This window comes from Aquarana catesbeiana, linkage group LG05, assembly GCF_042186555.1.
Source record: "Aquarana catesbeiana isolate 2022-GZ linkage group LG05, ASM4218655v1, whole genome shotgun sequence".
In the NCBI taxonomy this organism is placed as follows: domain Eukaryota; kingdom Metazoa; phylum Chordata; class Amphibia; order Anura; family Ranidae; genus Aquarana; species Aquarana catesbeiana.
In genome coordinates, this window is record NC_133328.1 from 457,197,835 (window position 1) to 457,221,986 (window position 24,152).

At 40.5% G+C, this 24,152-nt stretch overlaps 1 protein-coding gene and 1 long non-coding RNA gene across 2 annotated transcripts in view; one reads left to right on the forward strand and one right to left on the reverse strand.

Moving 5' to 3' along the window:
- The window catches only part of LOC141145058 (uncharacterized), a 50,416-nt gene extending 33,192 nt beyond the window's left edge, over positions 1 to 17,224 (reverse strand). Inside the window, exon 1 of the long non-coding RNA XR_012244505.1 lies at positions 17,170 to 17,224. This is a non-coding gene — a long non-coding RNA (uncharacterized lncRNA). The remainder of the gene's footprint in view (positions 1 to 17,169) is intronic.
- APCDD1 (APC down-regulated 1) overlaps positions 1 to 24,152 on the forward strand; it is an 84,366-nt gene that overhangs the window by 39,793 nt on the left and 20,421 nt on the right. Inside the window, 2 exon segments of the mRNA XM_073631337.1 lie at positions 17,969 to 18,149; positions 23,100 to 23,631. Coding sequence (XP_073487438.1) covers positions 17,969 to 18,149; positions 23,100 to 23,631 — 713 coding nt within the window.

The window sequence follows — 24,152 nt, forward strand, 5'->3', positions numbered from 1 at the left end:
TTGCTATGGAGGCACCCAAGCCGAACCGCAGCTCCGTGTGTCCATTCAGGTACGGAGCCGAGGCCCGGCCCACCCCCTCTCTCTCCTCATTGGCTCACTGAGTTTGATTAACAGCAGCAAGAGCCAATGGCGTTTCGCTGCTGTCTCAGCCATTGAGAAGGGAGAGTCCCGGGCAGCCGAGTCTCTCGTGCAACATCGCTGGATCGAGATGGGCTCAGGTAAGTATTAGAGGGGGGCTGCTGCACACAGAATGCTTTTTATCTAGATGTGTAGAATGCATTAAGATATTAAAAAAAAAAATACTTCTGCCATTACAACCACGTTATCGCTCCTACAAATTGTAAATTATTTTGCTACAGGTTGCTAGTTATGGCTCTTGTTCAACAATTTGTAGAAGCCGTAGAAGGGAATAAAGAGCGATTGATGGCAATTTTGCTGCCTACAGAAAACGCTGCTAAATCTTGAGTGGCAAATTGATTAAAATATTTAGAAATCGCTAAAAAGGGAGGGGGGTAATTGCTGAGAAAAAAAAAATAGCAGATGGCTGCGGCTTGATTTACAGGAGGATGCGGACATAAAAAGTTTGCAGTGGAGTGATTATGTGTCCGTAACCACAGGTAATCGCTCTCTGTGCAATTACATCTGAACTCCTGTGGACAGGTGCAGCCAGCCTGTCAGCATGTCCGTGCTTTGTATGTATGTCTGCATCATCCTCCAAATCCAGCTGCAGGAATCCACCGAATTCTTGGTGCAGCTGGAACATTTTTGGCATATTATTATTTTTTCATTATTATACAGGATTTATATAGCGCAGTTTGCACAGCACTTTACAATATAAAGGGAGACAACACAGCAACAATAAAATTCAATACAAGAGGGTTAGGAGAGCCCTGCGCCTCAAAGCTTACAATCTAATAGGGAGGGACTGGGGGGAGCCTAAGGCTTGGTTCACATCTATACGTTCTTTAATGCTTTTTGCAGAAACGCACTACAGTCCATTTAACATGGTTTCCTTTGGGAGACGTTCATATCCTTGCTTTTTTCAGCCGCTGCTTTTTGAAAAGGGCCAGGAACTTTTTTAAAGCGAAACAGTAGAGATGCCCCGAAATTTTAGTGGCCAAAACATATATAGGCCAAAAATTTTGTTTTCGGCATATTGCCGATAGAGAAAAAAGTGCCAATAATGTCATCAAAAACTCACACGTTTTTGTTACGATTTTACTGTGCTTATGGTGTGTTTTTCATAGGTCATGTGACTCAAAAACTGCATCAAAAACATAACACGGGTGGTTATTGATGCGTTCTTGCTGCGTTTTCACTGCATTTCATTGGGGAAGTGCGGTTTTTTTACTGACCAAAAATGCAGCAAGCAAGATTCTTAACATCACAGTGGAAGCGAAAGGGACCAGTGTTTGCTGTGATTTGTGTTAAAAAATAAAAAAAATGTGAAACGCTTAAAAACACTCGCGTGCAAAAACACAAAATGCACTGCAAAAAGCACTGCAGAAATGGATCAAAAGCAAACTGCATAGGTGTAAACTGATGCCTTAAAGTGCAGGGGGTGTGCAAATTTAAATTAGTATACAGTATGTGTGCTTTAAAATAAAATGTATTTAGATAACACTTCAGATTTGTTTTTTGCTTCCAATTGCTTGTATGTTTGGTCAGACTCTTAACAAAAACATTTGGAGCATACTGAAAAACGTATTTTGCTAGTGTCGCAGATTTTTACTTTTTATACATTACAATTAACCAGTGGTATACTGTTATAGGGGCAGTCCTGGCAGTCTCCCAGGATTCAGAGCCGCAAGGGTGGCCTGGCATCTTCCATTGAGAATCGGTGATCAAGTTACCGCTTTTACAAGATGGAAAAGTCTGAGCTTATAGGGGTTTATATATTTTACATTGTTGAACACAGTTTAAATATCCCATCCCCAGCCCGCAGGCTGAAGTTGAAGAAAAATATTTGTCACCAACTGAAAAAAACAAAAAAAAAAAAACAAGATCATAACTAATTATAACTGATCTCTGAGAAAAAAAAACGAGTGACTCAAAAGACACGCAAGCCATTTTTGAATCAATATTTCTTTTAAGTAGAAGAAAAGCATGTGATGGTTGGGAAAACTGAGACATGAAGACTGTCCTTAAGGGAAGTATGACTAAGGAATACACTTGATGTGCTTTGAAGCTGTTAATCCGCACCCTCTACTGGAAAATTCCCATTGATAACTTGAGCAAGTTCTGCCTGGAGTCATCAGACTGACATATCTAGGCATTGAGAATACGTCTTTAAGTATTACAGTATCTTCACTTACAGGCTAGCAAGCAAATGTCAGTTCATAAAAGCTCCTCTTAAGATGTCTCTTCTATCAGAAGTGCTGAGCTACATGTGGCTTGTTTCCCAGACAAAGCAGGCCTTTGTTCTTTGTATCAGCGGAGATCTCCTTTAGAGGGAACTTGAGACTGAAATGTGCCTTTTATCTTCCATGTCTTGTCATCTTCTAGAAGAGCCACTAACTATAATAAACAAGTAAGCAGCCTTCCTCCCCGCCATCAAGTACAAAAACATCAACATAAAAAAACTTTCAGTAAAAGCGTGCTGACATTTTGATTATAATCACATCGAGGTGGATGATGGAAGAAAAGGCCTAGATGTTATTACATCAGATAATTGTGATTTTTTTTTTAAATCAGCCAATGTGAAACAACTTCAAAAAGACTAGCTGATATGGGTTACTGCACTTTGCACTTTAGTTTCTTGTACTGCACTAAAGCTGAACTTCCAGACAATAAAACAAAAACAAGAAATGTACAAAAAAAAAAAGGCCATCAAATATAACTAATGTAAAAACTGCCGTCTCAATTTTCAAATGATTACTATAAAATTAGCCAAAATTCAAGGCATTGGAGCCTCTGTTGGTACCATCCAGCTAAAAAAAATGGAACATTGTATCAAATACTTACAGTAATTTTCCTGGCGCCAATCCATGGCAGCATACATATTATAGTATGCTGCCATGTTGGCGCCAGGAAAACAGAAAATTTTATCAAATACTTACTGTAATTTTCCTTTCCTGGTTCCAGTCCATGGCAGCATACTACCACAAGTATGCTGCCATGTTTGCACCAGGAAAGGAAATTTGGCTTGGGCAGCGGATTTGGGAGGTGGCTTAAATTATTGTACTCTTCTCACCCAGCATGTTTACAGGTTAATAGTTCTTTATTGGCTTTTTTCTCCTTGTCCAGAGGTGCTAGGCAGGGATGTCCATTATCCCCATTGTTATTTGTATTGGCTATAGAACCATTGGCGATAGCCATCAGACAGACAAGTAAGGGATTTAGGTGAGGAGTAAGGGAGGATAAACTCTCCCTGTATGACGATGATGCTCTACTGTTTTTGGGGGACACAGATCAATCTTTGACCTCTGTTATGACATTGATAAAAAAACCTTTGGTAGCTTCTCGGGGTTTGCTATAAACTGGGAAAAATCTGTGTTATTTTCAGTAGATGAACCACTGCCAGTTTTACCACAGATAGCCCATCAAATAAAAATTGTGACATCTTTTAACTATCTCGGTATATGGGTTTCCCCTAATATAAGGGAATATTTAAACTATAATTTGGTCCCAGTATTAGATAAATTTAGGAAGAAGAACAGAGTATGGACTAAATTACCCTTTTCCGTGGTAGGGTGAGCAATTTTAATAAAATTGTTTTGGGCCTCGCAGTTACTTTATGTCCTGCATAACTTGCGGATGTGGATACCTCCCAAATGGTTTAAAAAAATAGATTCCCTATTTCGGCTTATTTCGAGGGTATAATTCTAGAATAAAGCTCTTCACACTACAACTTCCTAAAGATAAGGGGGCTTGGCTGTTCCAACTGCTAAAATGTACTTCTCAGCAGCCCAACTCCAACAGGTTGCAGTATGGGGATTGGTAGACTGGACAGACCCTGTTCAGTCGATACTTTTGAGTACATTTTCTCTATATCATTTGATAGCTCAGTTAGGCTCGGTTCACACTGGGGCGACTTGGGATCCGACTTGTACGCCCTCAAGTCGCCCCAAGTCGCCCCAGAAATAGTTTTGATGGGAGTTAACGCTAGTGTCTTAATAGACACTACTGAAGTCGCTCCGACTTCAGAGCGTACTCCCTGTATTACTTTGATCCGACTTGGTAGGCGACCTGTACCATAGAAATCAATGGAAGTCGCCTCCAAGTCGGATCTCTCTGTAAAGTCAAGCGACTTTGCAGGGAAAACCCCTCCCTCCCCCCCTCCCTCCCAGAGAGCTGATTGGCCACAGGCGAAGTCGCCTGTCATGGAGGCGACTTCAAGTCGCCTCGTAATTTGCCGAAGTCGCGTCGGAGTTGCGTCGAAGTCGCGTCGAGGTCGCGTCGAAGCCGCCGTGCAAAGTCGCGCTAAAGTCGTGTTGCCCATGTGTGAACCGACCCTTAGAATCAGGGTCTTTTGCATATGCCACACAAGGTCCTACCTTAGAACTTGTGCATAAAGTATTGCAGAAACTGAGACGTATCATTCAATATGGATATATTTCAGTTTTATCTCCTTAATGGGGAAATAAAAACTATTTGGAATTAGGTAAATTGAAGGGGTTTGGGGTATGGAGAGAATTTGGGATACAATATATTGCACAGCTGTATACTCATATAATGTTAAAAATGTTTCAAGAATTGCAGATAAATCATTCAATGCCCTCTCATACCTTTTTCCAATATTTCCAATTACGCCATGCCTTAGAGACCCAGTTTAAAGATAATAAAGTTAAGTTACAAAATATGCCACTTATAGACTTTCTTGTAAAGATACAGGTTAAGAGGGGCCTTATTTCCACTCTTTATAGCCATTTGATTGAACAAAACCAAAAGGCAACTAGCTGTTCAGCTAGAAAGGGATGGGAAAAAGATCTCGGAACTATGACAGATGAAACATGGCGGAGTATTTTGGAATATGACCCCAGTTAAATTATTCCAATGGGGGAGGCGGGATACATCAGAATGCTCGAGATGTTTAAGATCATCTGCAGATTTAATGCATATGCTTTGGAAATGCCCCAAATTGTATAAGTATTGGCAAAATGTGGTAGAAACCATTAATTATGCATATCAAACTCAGATACAATTATATCCTAAAGTATGTCTATTTGGTCATTTAGATAAAGAAATATACATACCAGCAGTTAGAATACCCATTAATAGGATGTTATTTTTATAGCACGAAAAATTATTGCACTGAAATGGATATCCCCCAGAACCCCTACACATAAAGAATGGAGGGTACAGGTTAATGATGCATTATTAATAAAACGGCAAGTGTATCGGAATAGGGGATTACTAAATACATTTCATAAGATGTGTGAACCGTGGCTAATGTCATCTGGCCTGGCCCATTTATTTTAGCATCAGATGGATCCTTTATTAGTTATAGAGACAGATCCTTTATTAGCTATAGAGTAGTTAAGGAATGATAAACAGGGAAGGGATCTAAGATGAATAAGCATATGTATACAATCTGCATTAATAGATGGGAGTCTGCAGTTTTAAAGTGGAGTAATAATAAAGGGAGAGGAGGAGAAAGGAAAAGGGAACTGGTTTACAGGGGATTGAGTTGCAACAATGAACGTTGATAAATGACATACTAGTATCTGTGTGTGAAATAGGATTAATATGTAGGGCTCATTAAATTGTGTTTTTTTTGTTTTTTTTTGTTTTTTTGTGGGATATTTGTAAATTGTTTTTGAATGTATTTTTTGTGTATGTGTTTTATGATTTGTAATTATAATGGGAAAAAAAGGAACTGGTTGAAAAATAGTTAGATTATTTTCATTCAGCCCATGGGCTGAATGAAAAACCTATGCATATGCATAAATTAGGCATGAATCAGAGTCTTGTAATCCCCTTTACGGTTGCACTTAGAATGGGAGAAAGAAGCACAGTCCTTGAAGCCAGTTAAGCCCTCCATAGAAAATCGCTTGATAATCATCCTATAATCTCATCCTAAAAATCCGTACATACTGGTTGTGTGTAAGTCGATCAGTGAATTGACTTGAGTACAATTGGCTTGTCCATACATGGTTCGAATCTCAGTTGGTCCCTGCTGGCCGAGATTCAAACAGTCTATGGCCGGCTTTAGGATTGCTGCATTCATATAAGATGACAAGGAAAGTGCTGCCAGGAGAGAACAGAGATGTAATTTACTTACCGCTAGCAGCGGGAAGTTGGGTACTTAAGGGAACCTGTAACTTTGCCCTGATTAGGTAAAAGAAAGGTTCACTTTAAGGTGTAAAGCTGGCATTTACTGTTAGTTTTTTTTTTCCTTAAGTCAAACAGGTTGGATGAAGGTTGCTGCTCGAGGAAATTTTTCGAGCATGTCCCTTCAGTAGAAGTCGATCAGATGGGAATGCCACACACTGATCAAAAATTGTCCAGTCTCTGCTGAACTGGCCAAATATCCATCATTGTATGGCCAGCTTTACAGACAATGCCTCCTGACTAATCCTGCTCGAGGCAGAGTTGATCACTTTGGGAGGATTTTCCTGTCTGACCATTATTATTTCCATGAACACAGGCCACCACCTGCAACCCTTCTTCTTCCATGGGCAAAAAATGCAAGTTTAAACAAACTGGTCACTATTAGCAAATGTTCCACTTTTGTAAAGAACATTCTCTCCAGCTTTTAAAAATACACCCTTTGGTTTTACAACATGTTTCGGGTCATATTTTATGTAATGTGCTGGACTCCTGGCAAAGTCAGACACTAGTAGTATTCAGTGCCAATAATTTGTACAGATTTTGGTGACGTGTGTATGGGGTGGGGGCAAGATGGAAATGATCTCTTTACATAGCAAACATGCACAGTCCAAGAGGAACTTATGTCTTTGCAGTGGATGGAGCCAGGGTTCTGTTCATTTTTTCCCTGCAAAGGTTATATTACTCCACCAGCAAGGCCATTTCTACCAACATTTCTATGTTTCTTGGAATTTAGTAGTGCACCAATGTATCTGGGTTGTGTCTATATGTAAATAAGTGAAATACCCTTTAGGGATGTAAAGCGAAGTGGATATATTGAGGATTCTAGTAGCTGACACAACAACAATTATTATAATTGCAGTAAGGAGATTTGATCCAGATTCCAAGTGAGATCATCTAAGTGTATGTCTTTCTATGATATTATTGATAAGTATGAATAATGTAAAACAGTCAATGTCATAAGATTTCTACAGATTAACTTATCTTTGCAAAGCAAGACTTCTACGTAAAAGCAGACCCAAATTCAATGGTCTATCCATAGTGCATTGCACCTTACATCCAAGAGCTTTTGTAGCTTGTTATCCATGTCATTTAACCACTTCAGCCCCTGAAGATTTTACCCCTTCCTGACCAGAGCACTTTTTACAATCTGGCACTGCGTTGCTTTAACTGACAATTGCACAGTCGTTCAAAGCTGTACCCAAACAAAATTTGTGTCCTTTTTTTCCCACAAATAGAGCTTTCTTTTGTTGTTATTTGTTCACCTCTGTGTTTTTTATTTTTTTACGCTATAAACAAAAAAAGAGCGACAATTTTGAAAAAAAAATATATTTTTTACTTTTTGCTATACTAAATATCCCCCAAATTTAAAAAAAAAAAACAAATTTCTTCATCAGTTGGCCAATATATATTCTTATACATATTTTTTGGTAAAAAAAAATCGCAATAAGTAGTAAAGTATATTGATTGGTTTGCGCAAAAGTTATAGCCACTGCAAACTATGGGAAAGATATATGGCATTTTTATGTCATTTTTATTATTTATTTATTTTTTACTAGTAATGGCGGTGATTTTTAGCGGTATTGCAACATTGTGACGGACAGATCGGAGACTTTTGACACTTTTTTGGGACCATTGACAATTATACACCGATCAGTGCTAAAAAAATGCGCTGTTTAATGTGTAAATGTCACTGGCAGGGAAGGGGTTAACACTAGGGGGCGTTTAAGGGGTTAATTGTGTTTTCCCCCACTGTGTTCTAACTGTATGGGGATGTGAGTGACCAGGAGAGGAGACATATATTTTTTCCTACTTAGTAGGAACAAACGATATGGCTCCTCTCCTGTGACAGCACAGGGATTTGTGTGTTTACACACACAAATCCTCATGTTGGCGCTCGTGCACGCGATCACACGTGGCCGTCCGTGATCGTGCCCGCCAGCCACGCGCATCAGGTCCCCCGCCGTGCAGCAAACACGCGCGCCCTCTGGTGGCCGAAAAAGGGTAGGATGTACCTGTATGGATTTCGCCCAGGAGAGCCATTGTGCTGCAGTATATCTGCGTGACATGGTCGGGAACCAGTTAAGCATGATTTGGATTTTCGTCTTAAACCACTGGAGATCATTGTTTGGACTTAGACTTTGGAGTCAGCTGAAGCAGTAGTCGCCAACCAGAGAAAATTTTGGTGGTCCCCAGGGTTTCTGCCACAAATCAACATTGTGGCAGATGTATACCTCCCAATGTTGTTTTCAGTGTAGTTTACATTTCGAAGCGACGGGAGTAGTGCAGTGAGTGGAAGATGAAGGAGGGGACTTCCTATGGGAGCCCTAATCACAGAATGTGGGAGGGAGCACAGAGCTCGAGCACATGGCTTGGTAAGGAGGTGAGATCCAATGATGTGTCTATGTGACTATGTGACGCAGAATGCAGGGGGGGCACAGAGCCGGAGCATTGTGTGTATAAGGCAACAGTGTGATCCAGGGGGAGGGGGGCAGTGAGCCGGAGCATTGTGTACATAAAGCATGTAAAATCCATGTTAGTGGTTCGCGGGATTCAAAATTGTAGGCGAGTTAACTGGTCCATGAGGTCCCAAAGGTTGGTGACCACTGAGCTAGAGCATGGAGTTCAAAAATGTATGAAGTCTTCTTAGAGGAAGGGTTCACACAAATTAAAGCTATTCCATGTCTATATTCTAAATATACAGATAGGACATGGATGTATCTGCTCTGTGTTGATTTGATTATTGGCTACAAATGGATAAATAAGGGCAAAAATGTGCAAAGCACTTAATTAGCAATTAAGGATCTATGAGATTTGTCTCCAGCCAAATCAAAGTTCTAAAATAGATGTGATCCCTAAAATAGAAGTATGGCCAAATCTTTTCTGGTCATACTTCTCTTCTGGGTCACAGGCGTCTTCTTTTTCACTCCTATGACCTAGATTCAGCCAGCTAAAGCCTGCTGTTGGCTGACTTCACAGAGCTGATCTAGGCTGGAAGGATCCTAACTATATTGTCTGAATTCATCTTAAGGCTGCATTCACACCTGAGCGTTTTCAGCTCATAAAAAAACGCCTGAAAAACACCCAACAAGCAAAATCCCATTCATTTCAATGGCACCTGTTCACAGCTAAGCATTTTGTAACCTGAAGCAAAATGCCTGAAAAACGCTCTAAGCTCAAAAAAGAACATTAGCTTCTTTGGGGCAGATCACAGGCCTTTTTCTGCCTTTTACATTGGTGACCTGAACAAAATCGCGGTAAAAACGCGCCGTAATCGCAGTAAAATCGTTGTAAAAATGCGCGACTTTGAAACGCTCAGGTGTGAATGCAGCCTAAATCTGCTAGTCTTATGCCCTGTACACATGATCGGACATTGATCAGACATTCTGACAACAAAATCCATCTGATTTTTTCTGATGGATGTTGGCTTAAACTTGTCTTGCATACACACGGTCACACAAAGTTGTTGGAAAATCCGATCATTCTGAACACGGTGACGTAAAACACGTACGTCGGGACTATAAACGGGGCAGTAGCCAATAGCTTTAGTCTCTACAACTATTCTGAGCATGCGTGGCACTTTGTGCGTTGGATTTGTATACACACGATTCAAATTTAAACGATTGGATTTTGTTGTCGGAAAATTTTATATCCTGCTCTCAAACTTTGTGTGTCAGAAATTCCGACGGAAAAAGTCCGATGGAGCCCACACACGATCGGAATTTCTGACAACACAATCCGATCGCACTTTTTCCGTTGGAAAATCCGACCGTGTGTACAGGGCATAATACTACCCTGTCCCCAGACTGAGAGTGCTAATGTCCAAAGCTTTAAGCCAGGTGAACATGTATCGAAAACCAGCCAGTTGAGCAGGAACTGGCTGAATTTCATTCCTTGCGTAGCCTTTTCCGTTCAACTATTTGTTAGAATGCAGACACCCTAAGAAAGGAAATGTGTTACTGGCTGGATCACTAGGTGAAAAAAACCTTAAAAAACAAATGCAGTCACCACATTTAAGGATTGGTAAGCTGCAATATATTACAATCTTATGTTTGGGTTTAATATCGCTGTAAGCTAGCACATTATTTATTTTTTGTACAAAGAGCAATCATTATTCTTCTGTAGAGTGATTAAAGGTGTTGCACTTATTCATTGTGTTGTGTGTTGTTCTTAGATACTGTACATAGAACATTTAAGATTAACAGTAATAACTCTTTCTCATAAGCCTGGGATTCAAGCAGTCTCTCCAGACCATCTTGGCCAATCTGATTCCACTCACCCAACATAAAAGCAAACTCTTTGCAGGAGGTCAATAGCTAAGCTCAGGTGAGTGTGTCTGAAAGGCATGGATGATAAGAAGCAGAGTGTCTTGTATATGCGGGAGGGGTCGTTGTCTGACAATCACAGCTGCACTAGATCTTCCACATTCTGTCTCAGTAATCAGTGTTGTTGTATTAAAGAGCTGTGTTGCCTGAAGGCACAACTGGTTTTACTGGAAGCCAATTAAACATCATCCTACACAACATAAGCATGTGTGCTGTATACTGTGAAAGTCAAGTATTATATTCTTGTCTTTCAATTACAGGGCAACCCTTTTATTTTGGGTAGACAGAAAATGTGCATTTTATGACTGTATTTTGCCTTTAATTATTTAATGTTGTTGTGCTTTCAAACACAACACAGCAGGTGCCTGTTTCCTAGATCTCCGATGGAAATGCCTGATGAAAATGTACAAATGAATATCTGTCTGTCGTGGTGGAATTTTTAGACCCTTTTCATCAGACTTTTTGCCCGTCTAATGATCCAACTTGGGAGAGTTAAAGCTGAACTCCAGGGAAAGAAAGAATTGCTCTCTTGCAGTAGGGCTGTCCTCGCATCGCAAAGGTTCAATGCATGTTTAAGTCTAGGAGACTGTAAATAAGCATTTTTACTTACCCAATCCTCCACTCCCTCAAAGATTTAAGATCAATCCCTGCAGACCACTCTGGTAGTCATCACAACCAGTGCAGAGCACACAGTCCTGCACTCGATGTGAGATGGAAAGGGACAGTCCACTATCAGAGCTTAAGGGAGTAGAGGAGGGTGCCAGCTGCTGGGGGGATAGAGAAACAGGCAAGTAAAAGTGCATTACGTAGTCCCTAGATCTAAACATGCCTTTTTTCCCCCCAGAGTTGGGTTTTAAATATATGCAAGATGCATCTACAATTCCTGTAGCTGAAAGCATCAGTTCTGTATTTTCTGGCCACATTTAATTGTATTGTTTACCATATGTGTGTTTTTAGAAGAGAAAAATTACAGTTTTAGAACAATTTTTTGTACCAAAGATCAAGACTGTTCACAAGTTGCCTGAGCTCTTTCTTTTGTCTAGGATTAGGACAACTGGGACCAATAGATCTGCTGGAATTCACTACAACACTCTGTGCTACTTGGAAAGTATTGCGTTGCATAGAGAAAAGGGATGGGAGCAGCACATAGATAAGGGAACAGTTGACGCAGTTCATAGAAAAGGGAAGGATGGCACAGCTCATAGAATAGGGGAAGATGGACATAGCTCATAGAAAAGGTGAAGATGGACACAGCTCATAGAAAAGGGAAGGATGGGCACAGCTCTAAGAAAAGGGAAGGATGGGCACAGCTCATAGAAAAGGGGAAGATGGACACAGCTCATAGAAAAGGGGAAGATAGACACAGCTCATAAAAAAGGGGAAGATGGACACAGCTCATAGAAAAGGGAAAGATGGACACAGCTCATGAAAAAGGGGAAGATGGACACAGCTCATAGAAAAGGGAAAGATGGACACAGCTCATAAAAAAGGGGAAGATGGACACAGCTCATAAAAAAGGGGAAAATGGACACAGCTCATAGAAAAGGGGAAGATGGACACAGCTCATAAAAAAGGGGAAGATGGACACAGCTCATAGAAAAGGGAAAGATGGACACAGCGCATGAAAAAGGGGAAGATGGACACAGCTCATAGAAAAGGGAAAGATGGACACAGCTCATAAAAAAGGGGGAAGATGGACACAGCTCATAAAAAAGGGGAAGATGGACACAGCTCCTAGAAAAGGAGAAGATGGACACAGCTCTAAGAAAAGGGGAGGATGGGCACAGCTCATAAAAAGGGGGAAGGTGGACACAGCTGATTTTTCTGTAAAATAATACTTCCTAAGATTCGTTTTGAACTTTCCTTCTGCTAGTTAGAGGTGATGTCCCCATGTTCTTGATCTTGGCTTTATATTGAAAATACTGCCCTCCTGAATTTTATTCACCCCGTTGATGTATTTAAAAGTTTCAATCATGTCTCCCCTTTCCCTTCTTTCCTCCAGACTGTACATAATAAGTTCCTGAAGTCTTTCTTTATGTTTTATCCCTCAGACCTTTCACAATTTTTGATGCCATCTCTGGGCTCGTTCTGTCTTATCAATATCCTTTTATCAGTGAGATCCCCAGAACTAGATCTAGATCCCCTATTCTAAATGAGGTCTAACTAAAGATCTATATAGGGGAATCAGAACCAACTTATTTCTGCTGGTGACCCCTTGAGTGAATTTTATTCACCTTTCCCACTGCATGGCCACACTGTTTGCTCATTTTGCAATCATCTGAAATAAGTACCCCTATTTTTTTGCCTTTGTAGTGCTGACCAACACTGTATTCACTGTATTGTACTCTATCAAGAGATTCTTTTTTCCTAGCTGCATTATTTTACATTTATAAACATAGATCTGCAGTTTCCACTGTTTTGACCAATCTTCCTGAAATGCCAAATCAAGTTCCATGTTCCAGACACCACCTGGGATGTCCACCTTATTGCACACCTTTGTGTCATCAGTAAAAAGACATACCTTGCACACCAAACCTTAGTTATTTCACTTTCATCAACAAACACTTTTAACTATTATAAGCCTTACACAGCTGGATTATCATGTGATCACCACATTCAGTGCTTGAATTTGACCAGAACCCAGTGTTGATCATACAAATTACACTTTTGGCAGCATTTCCTCAGCTTTTGACTACAAAATGAATTCCTTAATATTAATAAGTATTACACAGAATATGCCATTCATTGTTTCAGCTGTCTTCCAGTTTGGAGCAACTAATTAAAATGGATTAAAGTTACCTTAAGATTCAGTTGTTTTGAACACTTTCCACCACAGTTACAATTATTTGGTTGCTCAAAACTGGGCTACAAATGGAAACCATCGGTGCTGGCAGATTGCTGGTTAGCATTCAGTTCCATGTGAATTTTATGGTGACAGCTGACAGCGGGAATCCAATAGTAAAAAAAAATCAGACTCCCATATGATCCCCGGCTCATCCAGTGTCCTTCACAATTAATTAATTTTAGAAATCAATAATAATGGACACATTTATTGCTGTACACAGAGCAATTGCTGATGGGTCAAGCAGTTTCGTACATGTGACAATATGCACCTGCTTTTTTGATAACTGGGTCAGCTCTTCTAAAATTCAGTATTTAAGCTTTGAACCGCATGATCCTTATTTCCTTGCTGTCACTTTCATGTTTGTTGTCTCTGTGATGGTTTATCCTCTAACAATGAACCTTTTCATCTTTCTTCATTACCAGATTTTTTTTCATTTCCACGAAAACAGATTAGGAGAGTTTTGAGAAGCCAATTCTGTATACTGTTGGATCTCCTGCATTTTGGGCACATTACCCTTTTCAGACATTGATGTTGTTGACAGAATTATATTTGGGCAAGGTGTACAGGAAGCATTGTGCAATACAGCTAGCATGTTCATCCAAAGTAAACTAGGTCACAGTTTATGCCTGATAACTTAGTTCTTATTGATTCATTAATAATGGAACCTGTTGTTTTATTTGCCAATTTTATGTAATGTTGGATTTTTTAACAGTGAACAGACAGTTACTTTGTAATCCCAGTATTAAAGTGTAAGTACACCCCAAAACTGGTATTTATTTATTTTAGTTGTTGAAGAGTTAAATCACCTGATAGTTGCTATAACTCTATTGGTGAGAGCTATGTGTTTGACTTTCTAAATCTACACAACAGTTGTGGCCATTATGTGGGGTTACACTCTTTAATGTATGTTATATTATGGATAATGCAGTAGGAGGTCCTAGAGAACAGGTGGTGGGAACATCCACAATTCTCAGTTGGACATGAGCTGGGACATTTGACTGGGAGATCTCGCTAAAGTATCCAGAACATATGAGAAACCAAGGGCTAACTCAGCTCACCAGGCTTCATATGTAACTAAAATATACCTTTTGGGGGACCCTATAAAAATAGTCTAGTCAATAGATTGTAGTATGTTGCTGTTACTAATAGCCACCAATTTATATGTACAACCATCTTTTTTGTTTTCTCTGTATTAACAAGTTCAGAGCAGTACCCAATGGAAATATTAGGCTCCCCCTTAGAACTTGACAAGGGCCTTCTGAGATTAGTGTTGGCACAACCATCGGAATGGTTTCTAAAATAAGAGCTAATTTGTTTATGTACATCAGTCAAAACAACCAAAGAACTCTAGGTGCTTTGATGGTCCAAGAGCTTAATTCTATGGCTGAGGCTTGAAAAGGTTTATCATTTTTCTAAAGAAACTAACATTTACGGAGAAAAACACTTCATTTAAGCAACTACCCCTCCAAATCTTTGACTTTTAAAGCTGACATTTAGCCAAACAGCTTAAAGAGGAACTGCAGCCTGCTCACATAATTTGTAATAAAAACATCTTTGCCATTCTGAAGCTTCCCTCCAACCACTTTGCATATTATTTTATATATACTGTGATTCTGTATTTGCCAAATATGCTGCAGAAATCTCCCTCCACTTAGTCTGGCTGCGACCATTTTAACTGTTCACTTCCTGGATTTACACAGACACTCACAGGCACACTTCCAACTCTGCAGCCCTGCAGCTCCCATTGGCCCTCTTTTGGCTTACCCCCCCCCCCCCCCCTTCCTGGCAAACTTCCACAAGAGTGAGAGAGAGAGCTGTGCATGATGTCATAAGCCTAGGCTAATGACCAGACAAGAAACAGGAAGAGGGCTGTATAAGGTATTTACTGGCATAAAAAAATGTGTTTCTATCCAAAGTTAAAACAACAAGGGCAGAAGATTTAATAGATGGAAAGTTGAAAAAATGACTGAAGGTCCTTTTTAAAGTGGAACTGTGGGCAAAATAAAAATGATATAGTCTGCCTGTCTTTTGTTTACTCAGTCCTCCATAACATAGTTTTATTACCCATTGAACCTGCCAGTAAGTCTGATATATTTTAACTTCCTTTAACAGACCAAGCTGTTCAGCAACCAGCAGATTCGGCAGTTAGAGGGTTGCAACAAATTCTTTAACACTGACAGGGGCGCATATGGCCAGCTTGTATCCGTTTAGTTACAAACTTTATATAACTTTGTATAAACTTTATATAATTATGGGTTTAGATATGCTTTAATGCAGAGCTTGACAAATTTGATTTGAATCTAGAAGCCAGCTAAAAAAGTTAGGAGCCCTTTTTTTTAACTAACAAATCTTACGGGTGGAACATGTTCCCGGAGGTGAACTTATCCTTTAACCCTTTTGCAGCCAGAGCTGTTTTTTGCACACGTTTAAAAAATAATTTTAGGCCTGAAGATTACATAAAACTTTAAATATTTTCTGAAAGCAGACACCCTTGAGAATAAAATAGTGGCAGTGCCAATTTTTTATGTCACACAATATTGTTGCAAAGGTCTAGGAAACATTTTAGTAAAAAACACATTAAAATGAGATTTTAGGGGGTACAAAACCACAATAAATTACCCAATTTTTTGGTAAAATATAAAAGCAGAGGTTACACCGAGTAAATAGATACCCAACGTGTCAAACCTTAAACATGTCAGTACCCTATATTTTCCATAGGCGACGCTTAAAATTGGAGATAGGAATAGGAAATACTAGCTCATGAAATACTTACCTTAGATCAAAACTGTTGCAGTGGTCCCCGTACACCGCTGTGACCAGCGACATGTCTCCCGGAGTTATTTCCGGGTTCGCGGGCTCTGTTGCTGTGATGGGCCAGAGTCGCGATGACATCACTCCCACGCATGCGCGCGAGAGCCGTCAGTCACGGCACAGCTCCTGAAGAAACAGTGTTTGTAAACAGCGTAGGCTTCCCCGGCCCCTGCCAGGACCTTGTCTTGTGTCAGGACTGGGGACAGGGAGCAGCTGCATGTGTCTGGATTGTAGAGGTGTCAGAGATGATAAAAAAGAAGAGGTCTATTTTCAGCACAGCGGGGAAAAAGAATTTTCAAAATACAGCATATACTTATGAGAATGCTACAGCTTGGGATGCTTATCCTATTTGGTATGGGATGCTGACAGAGTCTCTTTAAAGTACAAGCAAACTTTCCAAATTAGCTGCATTCTAACCAATCAGGGAAACATTCCCCAGTAATTTTTTTACAGTGTATTCACAAGAACTCACAATTTGTGCTTCTCAATCCTGAGTGCCTCTTGCCTACAGTTTCGGAGTGGAGAGTGCTCACTATAGTGTCAGATGATCTTACCTCCCCTATGTCTCTGCTCATGCGTGCCTGAACCCTGAATTGAAATTAAATGTCTCAAGATTACTCATACCCAGCCCATACTGAAAAAAAAACATTTGTAGAGCCTGCTATAAGCATATTCCTCAGGGTGGCTCTAGGGAGGCAGTGTATGGCAGCAGAGTCACCCTATAGGTGGCTTTACCATGGTCATAGACTTTATTTGAAGATTGTGCTGCAATCACAAGGTGCCGAGACAAAGGGAACAGCAACAATAGCGGGACATGAGGTATGGTGCTACCTGTTCAGTTAAAGAGGGTTTTAATATCACATTAGAGTTGACGTTTACAAAAAAAAAAATTCCTACAGTTTTAGTGATCTAACTTACCTGCAATGATGCCAGTCCTCGTTCTGTCTTTGAACTTCCAGCACTGTGTTAGTTAAAGTATAACTAAAGGCAAACTTTTTTTTTATAGTTTTGGACAGGGTGGAGCTAGATTAGAACATCGGTTTTTATTGCTGTCTGTGTCCTCCTTGTTTTCCTCTTTACCATTTTCACTGTGAGTGAAAGTAACAGAAAATCCAAAATTTTGGGTTGTCCCAAGAAAAAGAGGGGGAATCTTTCAATGGGCACACTGGTTCTGGTGACCTGGGGGGGCCCAAGGAATTCCCCTAATTAGCAGGGATTTCCTCACACTTACTGTTTGGGCTATATGTTTGGAAGTGAAGGTAAATCTCCCCAATGGGACTCAGATAACAAAAATAAAACTGAGAGGGGTTATAACCTTCCCTTACTCTTTACAGTAAAGGAAGAAAAAAAAAGCTTTGCCTTTAGTTCTACATTAATAGGTTTGGGGTCTTTGAACTGAATTCAATAGAGGACACTCCTGATGAGGACCTCCTCCACTCTCATCCTTTGAAAGAAACCCATGCATTGATTACATTGCATGTATCAAAATCTGTGCATGGGGCAGAGAATCTTGTACTTCATCAAGCTGTCCCCCATGTACAGATCATGCTACATTCAGCATAACCAATGCATGGGCTTCTCTTAATGGACGAGAGGGATGAAGATGGGCGGCATCTGCTATTAAACCACCCCAGGATTGGGACTTTGCACTGTGTTATTAAAAATGAGCTGCAGATTTAAAATCTTTGTATTGACATGATTTGTTGTTCTTTTCCAGGTTTGGGAAGTGGGTCCAATGTGCTATTAACAGACAGGTCACAGCACAGGTCCTTGGAGAAAACTGCATGGAGATCCTACAAAGAATCACAATGTCACCACATGCTAAAACATCTTCACAATGGAGCTCGAGTCACTGTGCAGATGCCTCCGATGATCGAGGGACAGTGGGTCTCAACAGGGTAAACATTTTATCCTCATATCAAAGAGATTTTGTTTTCTTGTGGTTGAAATGATCAACACACATTAGGCTCCTATCACCTGTTGCACTGGAATGTTTACAAGTTTGGGATGTTAGTCAGGCTCTTCATTGGGCGTGGTAGATAAGAACAGATATTATATAATCAGGCCATCATTGCTGAGTGAAGGAGGACAACAAGAGAGGGGGAATTTGTAATGTTTTTATACAATATTCTCTAACCAGTCATAGAAAAAAGCAAATGTTTGCGGCACCCCTATATGAATGTTGTTAATAAATGTCTTCAGTTCTGCCAGGTTTATGTCAGAATCAGCTAAATAGATCTGGCAGGAGAGAGGTGAGCTGTGCATACATTCCCCTATCCCAGTAGAATTCAGCTAAACGCTTCTTTTATTTCAGTTCCATATGTTTAAAAGGCTCTTCAGCTTATGACATTCACTGCATTTTGGGGTATAGGCCTATTATGATAAGTGTGTATCACAAACAATGAGCCACAGTGACCACTGCTGTCAAAATTTTAAGCTGCCGTGTCTACGGGGCAACCACTGCGTAATTCTGACACTGTTTTTGCGCTTACTCTGGTTTGACAGTTCCTGTGTCCACTCATGAGCTAGTAGAGCTTCCAGCCACAACAGGCAGTCTCCTGTTTCCTTGAGGTCTGGCATGGGACATGCCAGGGGAACCTGTCTATGGAGAGTTTCCTTGCTGTCTGGCTTTAGAAGTGCTTGGCAAATTGTGGCTGTTACTTTTTACATTTATATTTAGAATCTAGTACATTCATTCCTTACGAGACTGTAACTCACAGGTTTTAATTCTCATGTCAAAGTGGGCTCTTTCAGAGTTTCAGTAAACAGAACCAACTCTATTATGCTTTGTGGTCATTAATGTATCTGAGATTTTTTTTTCAAAGCCGCACTCCCCACAACTGACATAGCACTTGCAGATTATATAAACACATAGATGTTGTGCTCCAGTAAAGAATTTACTATTGTGCTCTACAAACCCGCTAGAGGAGGGGAAAAAAAATCAGACTTGAATTAAGTGTTACAAGACAAAGTAGAAAACTTAGGACCTCCAGCTCTAATGAAGGAACTTGGTTTGGTGTTTTGGTTAACTATCACACGATACAAATAATTTGATGTGCTCCAAAATCTGATGTTTCTATGGTTCTCTGTAAAGGCAACCTGTCAGGAAATAAATATTAAAAACTGCTACTGATAACTTTTTGTTAAGAGTACAAGTTCACACCATTATCCCGATTGTTATTATTCTTGTCGTTGCTTTACTACTTATTGGGTTACTGACCTGGAACAAGTAAGAATGCCAGATAAGTGTCCTGACACTACACTGCTTCATTGTTCTGTGGGGTGGATTTACTAAAGGAAAATAGACTATGCACTTTGCAAGTGCAGTTGCTTCAGAGCTTAGTAAATGGGGGTGAAGCTTCACTTCGTACCCAATCACATGCTAGAAAAATGTAAAAAAGAAAACAGCCTATTTGCTCGCACACGATTGGAGGATGGAAGTCAACAGAGCTTCCCCTCATTTTCTAAGCTCTGGAGCAACTGCACCTGCAAAGTGAACAGTCTATTTGCCATTAGTAAATCTATACCAGTGACTACAACTATGTAGTAAAACATGGGAACTGGTGCACAACTTGCAACATTAAAATAAGTCAGGAGTGGCAACTTTCATATTTCTGTCCTGACAAGTTCCCTTCAACCTGCGAAAGAAGCAATAAATAGATAATATACAAAATACCACATTTTTTGATGATTGTAGTTTTTAAACTGAAACGTCCCAGTTTACTGTAAAATTAAATGAAAATTCCTGTTACTGGTCCATCATATATGAAAGCGTCTTAGGCTCCATTCACGCCAGGAGGTGTGACCGTGCACACTTTTTTGCGTGTTCCTGCGCATTGCATTTAGAGCAGTCTATTAAATTCAATGGGCTTCCCTATATGCAAGAAGCATAGCGCCACACTAAAATGTGTGTTAGCAAGATGCGAAAGGGTGGCATTAAGAATAATGTACTGCTGCGCATCTGCAAATGGGCAGCCCATTTTTGTGCATTGCGGGATTGTGAGTACATTCTCGCAATGCATTGGTGTGAACAAAGCTTTAAAGGTGAGCTCCAGGAATTATATCTGTAAAGGCAACAGAATATAAATAGAAATTATTCATTACATTTACCTCCTGCTGTCCCTTCTGAGATTTAACTCAGCCTAAAAAAGGAATGAAGTGCAGTGGTACTGTTACTCTAATGTTTTCTTATTAAAGTGGTTGTAAACCCTCACATATACCCAGTGAGATGAAACAAATCCTCTTACATAGGTTTTACTTGTTTATCTGCAGTCTTTTCCTCTCTACACCCTTTCAAAAGTGCAGATTGTGTTAAAAATCTCTCTTCACCTGTCAGTGGCACAGAGGAATTGGAGAGACTGCAGTTACAGTGTGTGAGAGCTGATTAGTGGCGGCTGGTGCTCAATATTTTGGGGGGCAGTAAATCAATGCCAACACCCCTGCACACGGGAGATGGACGGGAATGCGGTGATATCACCCTACCCCCGCGGGAGACGGAAAGGAATGGGGCAGCAATCAGAGGCCTCCTTACCTTAGGAAGGAGGCAGATCAAGCAGACATGGATCTGGGCCACAGCTCCTCGCTTTGGGACCATCACTTCTCCTCCAGGCCAAACAGGAAGTGGGTCCTGACTGAGACCCGATTGGCCAGGAGTCCTAAGACTCCTTGGCCAATTGGGTCTCAGGAACTGCTTCTTGATTGACTGGGAGGAGAATCAGGAGGACAATAGCGAATATTAATTATACTAATATAGCCAGCCTAAGAGACACAGCAGGAAACAATAGAAGATCTCTCCAAAGCCAAAGGATATCCTCTCATAAAATGCCTTGTTGCTCTGAAGATTTCCCTTAACCTCTTGGTCCTGTGACAACTCAGAAATGTTGGGTTTTCCATCACCTTCTTTACCAGGGACAGTGGTCACCATTACCATTAGAGAAAGTAAATCTATCCAGCGGGAAACCAGACAGCGATAAAAACAGCCAAAATGTATTATTGCTTTGGGTAGACTAGAAATAAGTAAATATTTCAGTCAATGCGTTATTGTTGTCTGTAACCCCAATAGAGAGATTTTGCCTCTTTTCCAGCCCTGTGAAAACAGGATACAAAATAAAGGGAGCAGTTGTTACTTGGACAGGAAGACAGAGACATACAGTGGGGACGGAAAGTATTCAGACCCCCTTAAATTTTTCACTCTGTTATATTGCAGCCATTTGCTAAAATCATTTAAGTTCATTTTTTTTCCTTATTAATGTACACAGCACCCTATATAGACAGAAAAACACAGAATTGTTGACATTTTTGAAGATTTATTAAAGAAAAAAACTGAAATATCAGATGGTCCTTAGTATTCAGACCCTTGGCTGTGACACTCATATATTTAACTCAGGTGCTGTCCATTTCTTCTTATCATCCTTGAGATGGTTCTACACCTTCATTTGAATCCAGCTGTGTTTGATTATACTGATTGGACTTGATTAGGAAAGCCACACACCTGTCTATGTAAGACCTTACAGCTCACAGTGTATGTCAGAGAAAATGAGAATCATGAGGTCAAAGGAACTGCCTGAAGATCTCAGAGACAGAATTGTGGCAAGGCACAGATCTGGCCAAGGTTATAAAAACATTTCTGCTGCACTTAAGGTTCCTAAGAGCACAGTGGCCTCCATAATCCTTAAATGGAAGACGTTTTGGGTGACCAGAACCCTTCCTAGAGCTGGCCGTCCGGCCAAACTGAGCTGTCGGGGGAGAAGAGCCTTGGTGAGAGAGGTACAGAAGAACCCAAAGATCACTGTGGCTGAGCTCCAGAGATGCAGTCAGGAGATGGGAGAAAGTTGTAGAAAGTCAACCATCACTGCAGCCCTCCACCTGTCGGGGCTTTATGGCAGAGTGGCCCGACGGAAGCCTCTACTCAGTGCAAGACACATGAAAGCCCGCATGGAGTTTGCTAAAAAACACCTAAAGGACTCCAAGATGGTGAGAAATAAGATTCTTTGGTCTGATGAGACCAAGATAGAACTTTTTGGCCTTAATTCTAAGCAGTATGTGTGGAGAAAACCAGGCACTGCTCATCACCTGTCCAATACAGTCCCAACAGTGAAGCATGGTGGTGGCAGCATCATGCTGTGGGGGTGTTTTTCAGCTGCAGGGAAATGACGATTGGTTGCAATCGAGGGAAAGATGAATGTGGCCAAGTACAGGGATATCCTGGATGAAAACTTTCTCCAGAGTGCTCAGGACCTCAGACTGGGCCGAAGGTTTACCTTCCAACAAGACAATGACCCTAAGCACACAGCTAAAATAACAAAGGAGTGGCTTCACAACAACTCCGTGACTGTTCTTGGATGGCCCAGCCAGAGCCCTGACTTAAACCCAATTGAGCATCTCTAGAGAGACCTAAAAATGGCTGCCCACCAACGTTTACCATCCAACCTGACAGAACTGGAGAGGATCTGCAAGGAGGAATGGCAGAGGATCCCCAAATCCAGGTGTGAAAAACCTGTTGCATCTTTCCCAAAAAGACTCATGGCTGTATTAGATCAAAAGGATGCGTCTACTAAATACTGAGCAAAGGGTCTGAATACTTAGGACCATGTGATATTACAGTTTTTCTTTTATAATAAATCTGCAAAAATGTCATCAATTTTGTGTTTTTCTGTCAATATGGGGTGCTGTGTGTACATTAATGAGGAAAAAAAAATGAACTTAAATGATTTTAGCAAATAGCTGCAATATAACAAAGAGTGAAAAATTTAAGGGGGTCTGAATACTTTCCGTCCCCACTGTATATAGCATTGCTATAGCTTTTGCCTTGATCAATATGTTGTGAATATCTTGTCATATTTTTACAGATGTGAACTTCGATCAGGACCGGAATTTATCACAAGATCCTACAGGTTTTATAACAATAATACATTTAAAGCTTATCAGTTCTATTATGGAGGAAACCATTGTACAAATCCCACATACACCTTGGTCATTCGTGGAAAGATCCGTCTTCGGCAAGCATCTTGGATCATCCGTGGTGGGACAGAGGCTGATTATCAGTTGCACAGCGTACAAGTGATACCCTACAGTGAAAGCATGGCTGAAAAACTCACCTGGATGGTAAACACCACTTGTCCTGGTATTATACCCCCTGGCACGCCCTGGAAAATAGATGGCACTTACGATTTGTGGAAGGAAGACAACAGTTGTAGATGTTTAGAGGCTCTTAACTTTGCAATGCATGAACTTCAGCTCATCCGTGTGGAAAAGCAGTATTTACATCACAACTTGGATCATTTAGTAGAAGAATTGTTCTTAGGGGATGTTCATACTGACACCTCCCAGAGGATGTATTACAGACCATCCAGTTACCAACCTGCTCTACAGAATTCCAAGGTAAGCACTATTCTTTATAATCATATTTCTTATATGGAAGACCATACAAAAAGAAAGGATTTTCCATAACCCTCCATTTAAATCTCCCTTTTAAAAATGACCTTAATTTTGTCTTCCCCAATTTGCCTTGAACTCCAATGCATATCGCCAAAATGGCAACTTTTGCTAAATTTTAAGGACATTTTACTCATAACTAGTGACACTTAAAGGGAACTTCTTCTGAGGGAAATATAGTCTGCCATAGCTCATCCCCTTCCCAGATAGCAAGGATAACTTTCTACAAATTTGTGGTAGTGTTGTATTGTAGGTTTGTTAACTTGCTGCACATTTTCATTGGTAAGTTGTACACTTGCAGAGCACTTGAAGCACCCAGTTCTAGTTGACACTTTTGCAATTTGTAGCAAATTTGTGTGGCAAGTCTCTAGCAAGAGGTGAGTCTACTGCAAGAACCCTGCAAGCCACAGGGACCCCTGTGGTGGGATGACTATTGCACAACATTACGGAACCAGAACTTGTAGCAG